The 12,802-nt window shown below is 40.7% G+C and overlaps 1 protein-coding gene across 3 annotated transcripts in view; it reads left to right on the forward strand.

Moving 5' to 3' along the window:
- The first annotated feature begins 200 nt into the window (after window positions 1-200).
- Window positions 201-12,802, forward strand: part of HEPACAM2 (HEPACAM family member 2) — a 39,050-nt gene continuing 26,448 nt past the window's right edge. The window contains exons 1-3 of one of the 3 annotated variants that reach the window (XM_036010611.1): window positions 201-382; window positions 7,566-7,919; window positions 11,794-12,078. In XM_036010611.1, the coding sequence (XP_035866504.1) occupies window positions 304-382; window positions 7,566-7,919; window positions 11,794-12,078 (718 nt within the window). In that variant the 5' untranslated portion in view covers window positions 201-303. Of the gene's footprint in view, window positions 383-7,480; window positions 7,920-11,793; window positions 12,079-12,802 lie in introns of those variants that run through there. The other 2 variants (XM_036010610.1, XM_028525598.2) reach the window with 2 other exon arrangements.

Below are 12,802 nucleotides of genomic sequence, written 5' to 3' on the forward strand. Positions count from 1 at the left end.
TTACCCAAAAGGATGTTTCCCTTCATGTAATCATTAATAGCTAAGGATTACTCATGAAATATATTGACAGTTACTGATAAATGCTAAGAAGCTGTTCTGAAAGTCATAAGCCCATATTCTTGCAGAACATAAAACAGGTGTTCCCACTCCCTGTGTCCTTTGTATACACATTCATTCTGTATTCAAATCACAGAAGCAAGAGGCAGGATAGGTCTGTTACCTCACTACTAATTTCCCTGGCAAATAAGCCAGCAGCTGCTGGTCCATGAACCAAGGTGCCACTACAAACAGGACGCTGTGTACATGGGCCAGGATGCTTCCATGGAGCCCTTCGGCAGTGCCGGTGGGGTCTTTCAGTACAAAATATACCTCCTTCTTGTAGGTAAGACACTGCACCACCTAATTTTTAGCTGTTGTTTGTTTGTTTTTTTAATTGTGGGTTTAAGGTAAATATTTGCTTTGGGCTGTAGATTGACTCAGATAATAGAAGAACAGCTCAGAACCCTTTATACAATAACACACTTTGTTCCAGCAAAGTGGCAGGAACATTTAGGAGAAACAAATTTCAATAAATGGATGGTCATTGTCTTCCGAGAATGACAATTATTGTCAACAGCACTCATTTGGACAGTGAAGATACTCTAAAAACCTAATGAAGTTGTTCATTTTAGAGAGTTTACGTGTAGGTTCGGTAGTCCTCGGTACTTTGCATTTTGGCAAATATTCTTAGAGGCCATGAATTCGTGACTGCTTATAGTGAAACTCAAAACAATTTTTGAAAATGTTTACTTGCTGTTTTTATTCAAGATATGGTGGCAAACTACTAGATCTACTTCATTTTGCACTACCTATCTTATGAAGAATGGAAAAAGGTGAGGTTCCACACTGACAAAGAATATTTTATATGCAACAGGGAGAAATGGGTTTTAAAAAGTATTATTTCTCCAAAATGCCTTCAGCCTTCCTCTTTGCCTAATGTCTAGTCCTATTAAAAAATTCTTTTCTCCACCTGAATACTTTTTCCTCCATCTCTTTATCCTTAGCATTCAAAGGAGTCTTTCTCCAACATCCCCACCATTTCTGCGTCATCGTCATTTTCACCAGGCTTTCTGTCTTTCAGCCTTCCTACCTATCGGTTTTAAAGTCAAGGTTAGTTTCTGGTTTACATTCAACCAATGGGAATTTTTAAAAGCTTCTATTTCCTAAATTTGAAGAGCAACTTACTTAAATGAGCAATTTGTTTTAGCCTTCTTCAGTAGTTTAGAGCCTTGCTTTTACTGGCATATTTCCTTATAATAAATGAAATTGTTATTCACATTTATACCTAATGTTGTATATATCCCACATATTTGAAATGTACAATTTGTAAAATTTTTTAAAGTGTTTGAGGTTTCCCTAGTTGTGATCATTCCAGTGTATATGTTGTCACATTCACATCAATACAGATATTATTTTTAGAAAAATCAAACAACTGTCGTAACTGGCTTCTTCTCTTTGTGCATTTTTCTGTGATTTAAAAGTATCCTGTGTGTCAGTGCCCCACTGGTTGCTAATTTATAACAGTAGGACTGCTGTCATTTCATAAGTAATGCTTTTGTAATTGGCTTAAAGAAGAACTTAGAGACAGTTCACTTGAGAAATTCAGCTAAAAATGCTTTAGAGAAATAGCATATTCATAAGTAGTTAAAGCAGTTATTATCCCTTAAGTTATTATCTTACACAAACTCTCTTACCCATTGGTGGTGTGTCATAAAGACCACAGGGAATGTGGGAATCTTTTTGTTTTTTGGAATATTAAATTATCTGTTTGTTTGGTTTTTTTCTTTTAAAATAAAAACTTAAAAATTTGAAGCCCAAAATGTAGTTTGTAAAGTCTATTCAAAGTAAGACTGTATACTTTCTATTTTTTCTAAATATGCAAGAGTTTATTTTCAGTCAACAATAGCTGTGTTATGCTTGCTAATATCATACACGGTAATGGAGAAGTAAATGCCAACTATTTTGAGCTACTGGTAGAGGTCACTGGGAAAGTTTGATGTTTATGTTCAACACAGGGACAGTGGCCTAAGGAGTCTTTTGTTTATGGAATATACATACATTTTACAATATGACTTCAGGTGTTCTTTAACACCAGACATTCCTCTAAAACGCTATTACTACATTGTTTAAGGGAGTGTCTACCAGGGAGATTATTGCTATAATTTTGATGTCAGATTATTAATTGTATCAACAATGTCTCTCCAGATTAGTGTGCTTTATATGCAAAAAGTATATGAGTTTTCCTTTTTTATACTGAAAAAGTATTAATCTACAAATACAAATGAAATACATTTTCATTTAAGTAAAAATATTTGGAATATCAAAAGGAAGTTAAAATTTCATCACTTTTATATCATTTTTGAAGTTTATTTTTTCACACAGGGGTTGACTTTCTAAAATTAATAGTTTTAGTCTTTTTAGGTTTTCTCATACAACTAGAAAAGAGCACTTGAAAAACATTCAAAATGAAGCAAATTTTTTGAAGTTACTTAACTGCTGATAGACACATGAATTCATCACATCTGTGGGGGAAACACAGCAATGGCAAGAGAGTACGTGTTCCTGTGGTGTAGAGGAGGCATTCAATGATCTGTTCACACCTGTTCACACTCCCAAGTTCACTGCAAGTAAGGATTGAGTCCTATCAACAGAGGCATGTCTTCCCTGCAAAATAAAAAGGTTATAAGTGGCCAAAATAAAATTTTATTCCTTGAAGACATTCTTATAGCTTACTACCTACAATTTATCTGATTAAAACTGGTATAGGCGACCAACACAAACAGTATTGTCAAGCTGTGCTATGTGCTTCGTACATATATTTTAAAAATTTCAAATGACGTGACTTCATATAATTGATGTGATAAGTATTGAATATATGCAGAGATATTAATGGCAATATGTTGTTTAAGGTATTATAATGTGATGCAGTTTCTAAAGTGGTCCAAAGAACTAGTTCACCCTCCATAAACAATATTGTAAGTGCCATATAAAGTGCTATTTTCCACTAAAGTGGTTTCATTTTTACCTGGGCTGCAATATTCATATGCAATATTTTATGAAATAAAATTCACTTCTCATAACTCCAGTCACAGACTTTCTAATCAGTCTTTCATACTTTGATTCAGCATTCTGATTCAAAATCCAAAAGTCACGAAAATTTCTGTTCCCATAAAGCTGGCACTCCACAGTACGTAAGTGTTTCCCGACCATTTTCAGAATATTACAATCTCAGTTCATCTTTTTCAACCGCAACCACACAAAAAAATGTAGATAAGAAAGGGTTCTTATCCTTTTCAAAAAAAGCGAACAAGGACCTTTGCAACGACTTCCCCAAAAGACTCCAACAGACTGGCCAGAACTGCGTTCAGGGCATCTAGAGCCTCACCCCAGTCAGCAGCGGCCGCGCTTGAGCTGTATAAAGTGTGTTAAATGGGTCTGCACATCAATGACCAAACTGCTGACTAACCCAGGCAACTCCCAAGCTCTGTGTCAGTGGCCATGTAGCTTTTCCAGGGTATTCTCAAGGCGATGATGTGGATTCCCGCCCTCCCCCTTGATTCCTTGGTAACAAACACAGAATTGCCCCTTTATTAAAGGACAGCCAGGGATTGGCAATGTATTGAGTGGACTGAAACCTGAGACTCAATACTTCAAAATTCTTTGGGCTCTCTCTCAGTTAAATATGGAACCTTCAGCTTCAAAAGTAAGGTTCCTGCCACCATGGGAAAAGCACCTTAGAATGTGGAGAACATCAGTGTAAGAGAGGCCTTCGACCTCACCTGATAGCACCCCCTTTTTGCACTGGACAAAACTGGGGTCTAGAGAATAAAAACAACTACTAAGGTCACTTCACCAATCAACCCCCATTTTTATTCCAAGTGTGTGTCCTTTACTAAGACCTCACATTTGGTGAATTTTTAACTTTATCAATGTATAAGATATAGTAGCCTTTCTCTGCAAATTTAGAAAATAGGTTCCTGAAACCCCTCATTTCAAGGCAATTAATTAGCAAGTGATGGATTTAAGACCATATGGTGGAAGTGGGAAGGGAGTTCAAGCCGAGGAGTGAATGATGAAACCCTCATTAATGTTTGTATGTGTAGTTCAGTAAAAAAGAAGACAGCCAGACACAATGCATATCGTGGAAATTACATTTTACGTAGGTTAATAATGGGCACTAAAAACCTAGTTTTTATTATTGTTTACCAGGAACTTGTCAGGAGCTTGAAAGCTCCAATGTCAATGACAGGCATGCAAATGCGTGTTGTTTCATGCAGACAACACTCACACTGAAATGGACTTTTCCCTGTACTGGTCTCCCATCCAAATGCCTGGTGTCTTTCTAAAATCTGTGACTCTGAGAGCCTCGTTCCCTCTGTCAGCCTCAGCTTTACACGTCTCAGGCATCAGCGCTTCACGTCTCAGATGTCCTCTCTCATCTCCCTTTCTCTCTGTTATGATTTCCTTGCAGAAACCATTACTCCTTTCCTGTGATCCACTTTACCTCCTCTTTAGAATCCCAGCAACCAGTCCCTTCTTTTTCTACAGATTCAAATTTAACATTCTTGCACTTTCCAGAAAAGAAAACAGAAGCAAATCTTCCTACTTTTGTAACTCTTTTGCTATGGACCAAATCACTAAAATGAATATACAGGTACAGCCCATCATCAAAAAAGAAAAAAATTTACAAGTCAACCACAAATACACACAGAGGGCGAGGACAGACTGTAAGACACTTACTTGTTTATTTTTCCCACAGAGTCACCTAACTTCCAGTCCATACAGTTGGTTTCTGTTGAGCCACTGGGAGTCCCTTCTCCTTCTCACCTCCTCTGATCTTGCCCCTTCTTTCTCCTGAGTTCTTTGCTCCAACTTCCCTGCTGGCCCCAGGGTCTTACTCTCTGCTACCAGCTAGCCAAAGACCAAAAACATGGAAATCTTTGTTCCTACTGCTACCCTGGGAAGGAAAAAGGGAAATTTACTGCCAGTAGAAATTTACTTGATACCTCCTAGGAGCAGGCCTTCGTCTTCCACTTTCTCCAAAGAAATCATTGTACAATAGGACTTTATACCTTTCCCTTTCTAAGACTGAGACTGAGATAAAGCTTCAAGATTCCCTTCCTAGTTAGGGATGAAAAGGGGAAGCAATTAAAGATAGTAAACATTTTCTATATGAGGAAGTGGAAACTGTGAAACCTGATTTAATGTGTAATTTCAAGCTCATATGTAGCCCCAACACAGCAGGCCCTGCAAGCCTTGGATCTTTCCCTTATAAATCTTCACCTGCCCGAGGCAGCCAGAAACAATGGCCGTGACTTGACCAAGGGTCACAAGGTATTTTAAGTTAAAGATAATATCTTGACCTAAGGTACGTTTTAGCTCCTGAACCTGAAGGTGGAATGACTCCTTCTCTCCTTTTCTATGAATGAGAGGACCTCAGAGCTGTCTTCAAGACCTGAAGAAATGACTGATTACCGATCAGCTCCCAACATGACCCTGAACTTCTAACCCACTGTGTCTGTGATTTTTGCCCTATATAATCTGTAACCTCATGCCATTGGAGAGTTTGGGCTTTTGAGCATTCACTTCCAGTTCTTCTGCCGGGTGCCATGCATAATAAACTCTTTCTCCCCTGCAATCTTCAGGGTTTAGTGTTTGGCTCTGCTAGTGCCAGCTGGGCAAACTCTTCCTTTTCGATAACAGTTGTAAGACATGTATTTGTGCCCAAATCCCCATCTCTTCTCACCTCGGATTTTACCCCATCTTCATGCATCTGTATTCTGCTTCATCAAGATTTCTCTTTCGAGTGCATCACTCCAAGAGCTACAAATGTTTTCCTGCTGCCCTTCACAGGAAAATTCCCAGACGTGTTGTCTATACTCACTGTCTCCAATTTCCTTTCCATTCTCTCTTTTTCCCCTTACTCTTCAAAATACTTCACATGTAAGTTCCTCTATTCCCTCCCCCACTGTTTCAAATATTCCTATGATACAGGTACCATATTGCTACTTCTAAAAATGAGGGTTTTGAGGCAAAGAGATTTTAATTAGGACTTCAGCAACATGGTAGCCTAAACTAAGGAAGACTCTCTTCTCACTTGCAAGTACATAGAAATGCTAGATCAAATGAAACAATGTGTCATGGTTTAAGTAAGGACAGGGAGATCTCTAAATGCCAGAAACTAGAAAGAGACCTGCACACACAGCAGTAAGTACCTGGGCCAAAAGAAACCCAGGCAGCCAGGAGGCCAGGAGCCAGGGCTCTGCACTGGGCAGAGGTCCATGCCCCAGGGCCCTCCAGAGCCCTCCAGGACCCTCATTCCCTCCTTACTTCACTGCAGTCAGGCTTTCACGCCTAGTACACCCTTTCAGTGTTCCCTCTTCGATGTCTAATGGGCATCTAAAATGAACTTGTCCAAAACTGACTCCAGATCTTCCCCAGGAAAGTTGTTCTCCCCACAGTCTTCCCAATGATTTATTAGTTCTCCATTAATAAACGACAACTCCATTCCTCCCATTGATCAACAACCCTGGAATCATTGTTGACTCTTCTTGGTTTCATATGTCTACCCCCAATGTGTCGCCAAACCTGCTCGCTGCACCAGTCTTTTCTCACAGTGTCTTTTACCACCACCCTGGTCTACAGCACAACCGTCTCTTGCCTACTTTATTGCAGTCACCTCCTAAGCGGTTTCCTGCTCCTTCTCATGCCCTTATTTCTATCTATTCTCACAGCAATGAAAGTACACCTTAAAAAAATCATATCCCTCTCTGCTCACAAAATTCTAGTTGTATCCCCACTTCACTCAGAGAATAATTGCCGAAGTGTTTTTCCATGACTCTGAGAGACATGGGCTGATCTGCCCCCTGCCACCTTGCTGACCTCACATCTTACCACGTTCCTCCTTCACCCTGCTCCTACTCCTGCCTCTCGCTGTTCCTCAAACACACCAGCCAGCTTCCTGCCTCTGAGCAGGAATAACTGATCGTGTCTGATAATGATTTAACGTCACTCTCCCTGGGATCTTTGCATTTGTCAGGGCTTTGGCTAAAAGGAAAAAGTTCCAAAAATGTACTACTAATCATTTCAGAGGACTTTGGAAGAAGATTCTTGGGAGGAAGTACCCCTTCAATGTTTCTTGAATCACATAGTTTGGTTAGGATATGATATAACTGAGATCTTAACATAGTCACAATTTCAAATGTCTTAAAGGTTTCATGGACTTTAGAACTAATAATCTCTCACAGTTCTCCTTTTCCCATTCTTCTTCAACAGTCATAGGTAATAACTTCTGCTTTTCTTTAAAGAAGTCATGCAATCAACACAGTGTTTGGGTGGAGTTTTTGAAATGCACAAGGTTTCAGAGACAAATATTTACCTCTACCCATAACCGGTACTAGAATGGTCAGTGCCTGGAAGCCTCTCTTCTTTGAAAGGAGTTATCGTGTGATCAGCTTCTCTCTGCACTGCCTCTTTAGACTGTGAAATGCAGCTCTGGGTCTTTACTGCTTTCCTTTCCTTTGTAGTAGGAGCTTGCTCCGGGCTGAAGGTGGTGGTGCCATCACACACTGTCCATGGCACCAGGGGTCAGGCCCTCTACCTCCCTGTGCACTATGGATTCCACACCCCGGCCTCAGACATCCAGATCATATGGCTGTTTGAGAGACACCACATGATGCCCCAGTACTTACTGGGCTCTGTGAACAAGTCTGTGGTTCCCGACCTGGAATACCAACACAAGTTCACCATGATGCCACCCAACGCATCTCTGCTCATCAACCCACTGCAGTTCACTGACGAAGGCAATTACATCGTGAAGGTCAACATTCAGGGCAATGGAACGCTCTCAGCTAGTCAGAAGATACAAGTCACTGTTGACGGTGAGTCCACTGTAAGTGGCATGGGCAGCCGGGCAGCATGGCAGTGAGTCGTGACTCAGATTAAAGTGCTGGGCTTTAGGTCCTGGCTCTCCTACTTTGGGCAAATCAATTAACCCACACAGCCTCAGTGTCTCAGAGCACAAATGACACTACCCACCTCACGAGGCATCCTGAGGATTGCAGAAGACATGCATGTAAAGGACATGCACGGAACCCTGCCCCAGGTGATCCAGCAATAAGTAGAACTCATTTGTTTGCCTGGAAACTATTGAGTATAAAGTTGATAATAAAATAAGATGGAGACAATTTTATTTTCTCAGTAGCAGAATGCACCCTGGGAAGAGCTCTAATTATGTCACAGGGAGATTTTATTTTGGCACACTGTGTGGGGGAGGATGAGACCTGCTTAAAGACTGTACTTAAGGAGCAGCAAAAGTTGTGAGAAATGTCCTCTGAGGGGCAGTGGGGTCAGCTAACTTTCAGGCATTCATTCTCCTCATTGAGGTATTTAAGTGGTATACCTTAAATATACTATGTCCAAAGCCCAACTTCACATTTTTCTCTCTAAACCCATATTTTTATTTTTATTTTTTAATGTTTTTATTGTATTTTTTCATTACCATTTATATTGACCCTTATATTCCCCTCCCCACCCCTGCAATCAGCACCCTGTTGCCCATGTCCATGAGTCCCTTTTCCTTTTTGTTTGGTCCCTCCGCCCTCTAACCCCCTAAACACATTTTTTAACAATATTTCTCCTAAAATCTCAGGAATACCAACTTCATTCTATCAAGTGCTTAGGCCAAAACCTTGCCATCACCATGGCCCCCCTTCCTCTCACGTCCCACATCTGGTCCTCAAGTCACTCCTGTCGGCCTCACCTTCAAGTATGCAGAGTCCCACCACTTCTCCCCACCCCCACTACTGCCCCACCCTGCGCCACGTGGGCTCTGGCCTGGGCTGTCCTAATAGCCTGCCACCTGGCCTCCCTGCTTTTGTTCCCACCTCCTGTAGTTTAAAATCCTCCCAAAGCCTTCTATCTCACTCAGAATAAAAGTCAAAGTGCTAACAACCGCCTACAAGGCCCACCATGGTCTCCCCAACAGAGCCCACACCTATGTGACCCCACTTCCTGCCTCCCTTCCCCTCAGTCTGTTCTTCCCAGAACAGGCCAAAGACACTCGCACTTAAGACTTTTGTATTTGCTGTTCCCTCTCCCTAAACAGCTTTTCTCCTAGATAATGGCCTGGTTTGCTCCCCTATTTCCTTAAGGTCTCAGGCGAAATGTCACTCTATCTGTGAAGCCTTTCCTGACCACGTTATACAAAGTGTAGCCTCGCTCCCAAAGAAGGGGGAGGGGCAGGCAAATATCTACGTTGAGTTCCATAGAACTTACTTCCATGCAACATATTCTATGTTTAATTTTATTATTTTATTTTTTATTGAATGTCTTGGAGTGACACTGGTTAACAAAATTCTACAGGTTTCAGGTGCACAGTTCTACAACACATCATCTATACACTGCATTGTGTGTTTAAACCCCAAGTCAAGTCTCCGCCCACCACCATTTATCCCTTCCATACCTTCCTCCATTCCTCACGCCCACCCCTCTACAATCACCACACTGTTGCCTGTGTCCCTTTTTTCTCTTTATTTTTCTTTTTTTGCTCAATCCCTCCACCCCACACCCCAGTTAGTGAACCCCCTGACATCTGTCCGCCTGCTCTCTATCTATGAGTCTGTCTCTATTTTGCTTGTTACTTCATTTTGTTCATTTTATTCCACATGTGAGTGAAATCATATGGCACTTGTCTTTCTCTGACTGGCTTAATATTATATGTTTTTATTTGTTTATTGTTTCCCTTCCCCACATAGAATATAAAGTCCATGGGAGCAGGGACTTTGTACTATTTTCCACTTTGTCCTTGGTGCCTAACCCCACCATTGGCCATTAGCAGGTGCTCAGCGTGCACCTGTGGGGTAAAGGAGTGGGGACTGCAGAGCACATGTGTGGGGGACAAACACACAGGGGGTGGAAGCAGGTGCATGAAGAGCAGACTCAGGGAAAGAAAAGGAGAAAATTTTAGAGGCAATTTTCATGGAATTCTCCTGTGTAGCACCCTATCTCTACCCAAACTTTTAATAAGACATCCATTACTTGTTAACGTGTAGTAACATTGGATCTGTTTTGAGAAATGCAACCAAAATGCCTTAAGGAGGGCCTAGGGAGCACGAAAAAAGCCTTCTCAGGAAACCTGCACATGGAGCTACACTGTTTTAGGCAAATGTGTGATTACAATTGTAACATCTATTCTGATGATGGATTCTCCCCCTACGAGATCTTCCACATGTTGCCTATTTGACTTACTTCGTACCACGTATTTTTCCACACACAGGCATATTCGAAACATAGGCTTTTTTGATGTAATCGATGTACACAACTAATTTTTCTTTTTAAATCATAGTAATCTAGATAGTGCTATTCCAAATCCTTTATTCTTGTCAGAAAAGATAAAGGATTAAATTAAACAGACAAGCCAACTGGTTGCACCCATCTAGAGAAAGGCGGGGGAGGCTTCAGAACTGCCCGGTTGCCCTGCGGGCTGCGCTTTCAACTCCCTTCTAAGCTTTCCGATTTTCCTGTCCCCTCTGGGCTCACGGTTTGGGTCTGTTTGTTTCATAATCAATTTTACAGTGTATGAAATTGTGTGAGTCAAGGCCGATGTACTTAAGATACATCAACCCCAGTTAAAAACTTGATAGGAAATTGAAATCTTAATATTGGGGCCAATCATCTGCACGTATGTGTCATCTCAAACTCTCTGAGTCATACACAGATTATTAAATGCATATTTCTCCAAATTGCCAGAGAGAAACAGTGCCAGACTTAATGACCCCTTTGTCTTGCCATGTCTGCTGTGGAACTCTGGGCAAGCCCCCATCCTGTATCAAACAAAGACATGAACCCCAAAGTTTAATGAAGGTGCTGAAAATGGTTGTGGGTACTTTTACAATTTCCACCCTTATCCAACAATTTTAGAGTTAAAACTCAGAGGAGAAATATATACTCATTCTTGGAAATTTACTCATTTGACAGATATTATCTGACTACAGTGTATTGGACTTGTGACATAAAACTGTTTTCTTAGGTCTTGAAGTTCCAACAGGAATTTCTGTTGAATTTGTCTTTTATATCTCTAATATGACATAATCCCAGTAACACATTTCATTCTACTTTCAGACTGAGTCAATTTTGAAAGGTAGGTGTTGGTTTGTTGAAGTGATACATGTAAGGTTGCTACACAAATGCACAGTAATTAAAGCATATAATAGTTTGCTCACATAAAAGGAAAAGTAACTAGTACATCTATGGTTCTCTGAAACTTTTCCTTAATTTCCTGTAAGTATAATATACATGAGCTTTATATTTTGCAAATGGTAGATAGAAATTTGGATTCACCACACCCACCCCACCAGCTGCTCTTGGGACTTGGGACAAATCAAGAGAGGGGACCCACCGAATTAGTTTTGTCTGCTCCAGCACACCTTTCCAGTGTTGGCAAGCACACAAACAGGAAAGAAGGAAGCTGATACTCTCTACCACTAACTGCATTACTGTAAATGTTTTCATTGGAAAATCCTTGAAGAGTAAGTTCTTGAATGTGGATATTTCTGCTGCAATTTTTTTATATTTTATTCTTTTGAATTTCTGTAACTTTTTAATTCCCTTCCTTAATTTTTGCCTAATATCTACAGTGACAAAGTATGAAACTGTAGAATCATTTCCCCAGGATTTAACATTTGAGCGATCTCATAGATTTTTATTATTACATCATGGCAGTAAAAATCATCTCTCTCTCTCTCGACACTGCAGATCCTGTCACAAAACCGGTGGTGTGGATTCAGCCTTCCTCCGGGGCTGTGGAATATGTAGGAAACATGACCCTGACTTGCCTTGCAGAAGGGGGCACCCGGCCAGTCTACCAGTGGCTAAAAAATGGGAGACCTGTCCATATCAGCTCCACCAACTCCTTTTCTCCCCAAAACAACATCCTTCATATTGCTCCAGTGACCAAAGAAGACATTGGGAATTACAGTTGCCTTGTGAAGAACCATGTCAGTCAGATGGAAAGTGACATCATTACGCCCACCATATATTGTAAGTTAAAAAAAAAATCACAAGTTTTCCCTGGGAAATTCTCACAAGGGTAGTCACAGAGACTATCATAGTAGTGCTGTTGTAAGCACACTTCCTAGCCACCATTTTATCATGAAATACAGTTGCTTGTACAACCCTATTTCCTTTTTTAAATTTTATTTTTTATTTCTTTAATTGTTGTTCAAATACAGTTGTCTCCATTTTCTCCCCTCCTCTCCCCCACACCCCACCCATCTCCACCTCCACCCTCGATCTTACCCCCTTTGGCTTTGTCCATGTGTCCTTTATACGTGTTCCTTGACAACCCTTCCCCTATTCTCCCTTATTATCCCCTCCCCTCTGGTTACTGTGAGTTTGTTCTTTATTTCAATGTCCCTGGTTATATTTTGCTTGCTTGTTTGTTTTGTTTATTAGGTTCTTGTTATAGGTGAAATCATACAGTATCTGTCCTTCACCATCTGGTTTATTTCACTTAGCATAATGCTCTCTAGTCCCATCCGTGCTGTTGCAAAGGGTAGGAGTTCCTTCCTTCTTTCTGCTGCATAGAATTCCATTGTGTAAATGTACTATAGTTTTTTGATCCACTCATTTACTGATGGGCATCTAGGTTGCTTCCAGCACTTGGCTATTGTAAATTGTGCTGCTATGAACATTGGGGTGCATAGATTCTTTTGGATTTGTGTTTTAGGGTTCTTAGGCTATAATCCCAGCAGTGGAATTACCA

This window comes from Phyllostomus discolor, chromosome 10 (assembly GCF_004126475.2).
Source record: "Phyllostomus discolor isolate MPI-MPIP mPhyDis1 chromosome 10, mPhyDis1.pri.v3, whole genome shotgun sequence".
Lineage (NCBI taxonomy): Eukaryota > Metazoa > Chordata > Mammalia > Chiroptera > Phyllostomidae > Phyllostomus > Phyllostomus discolor.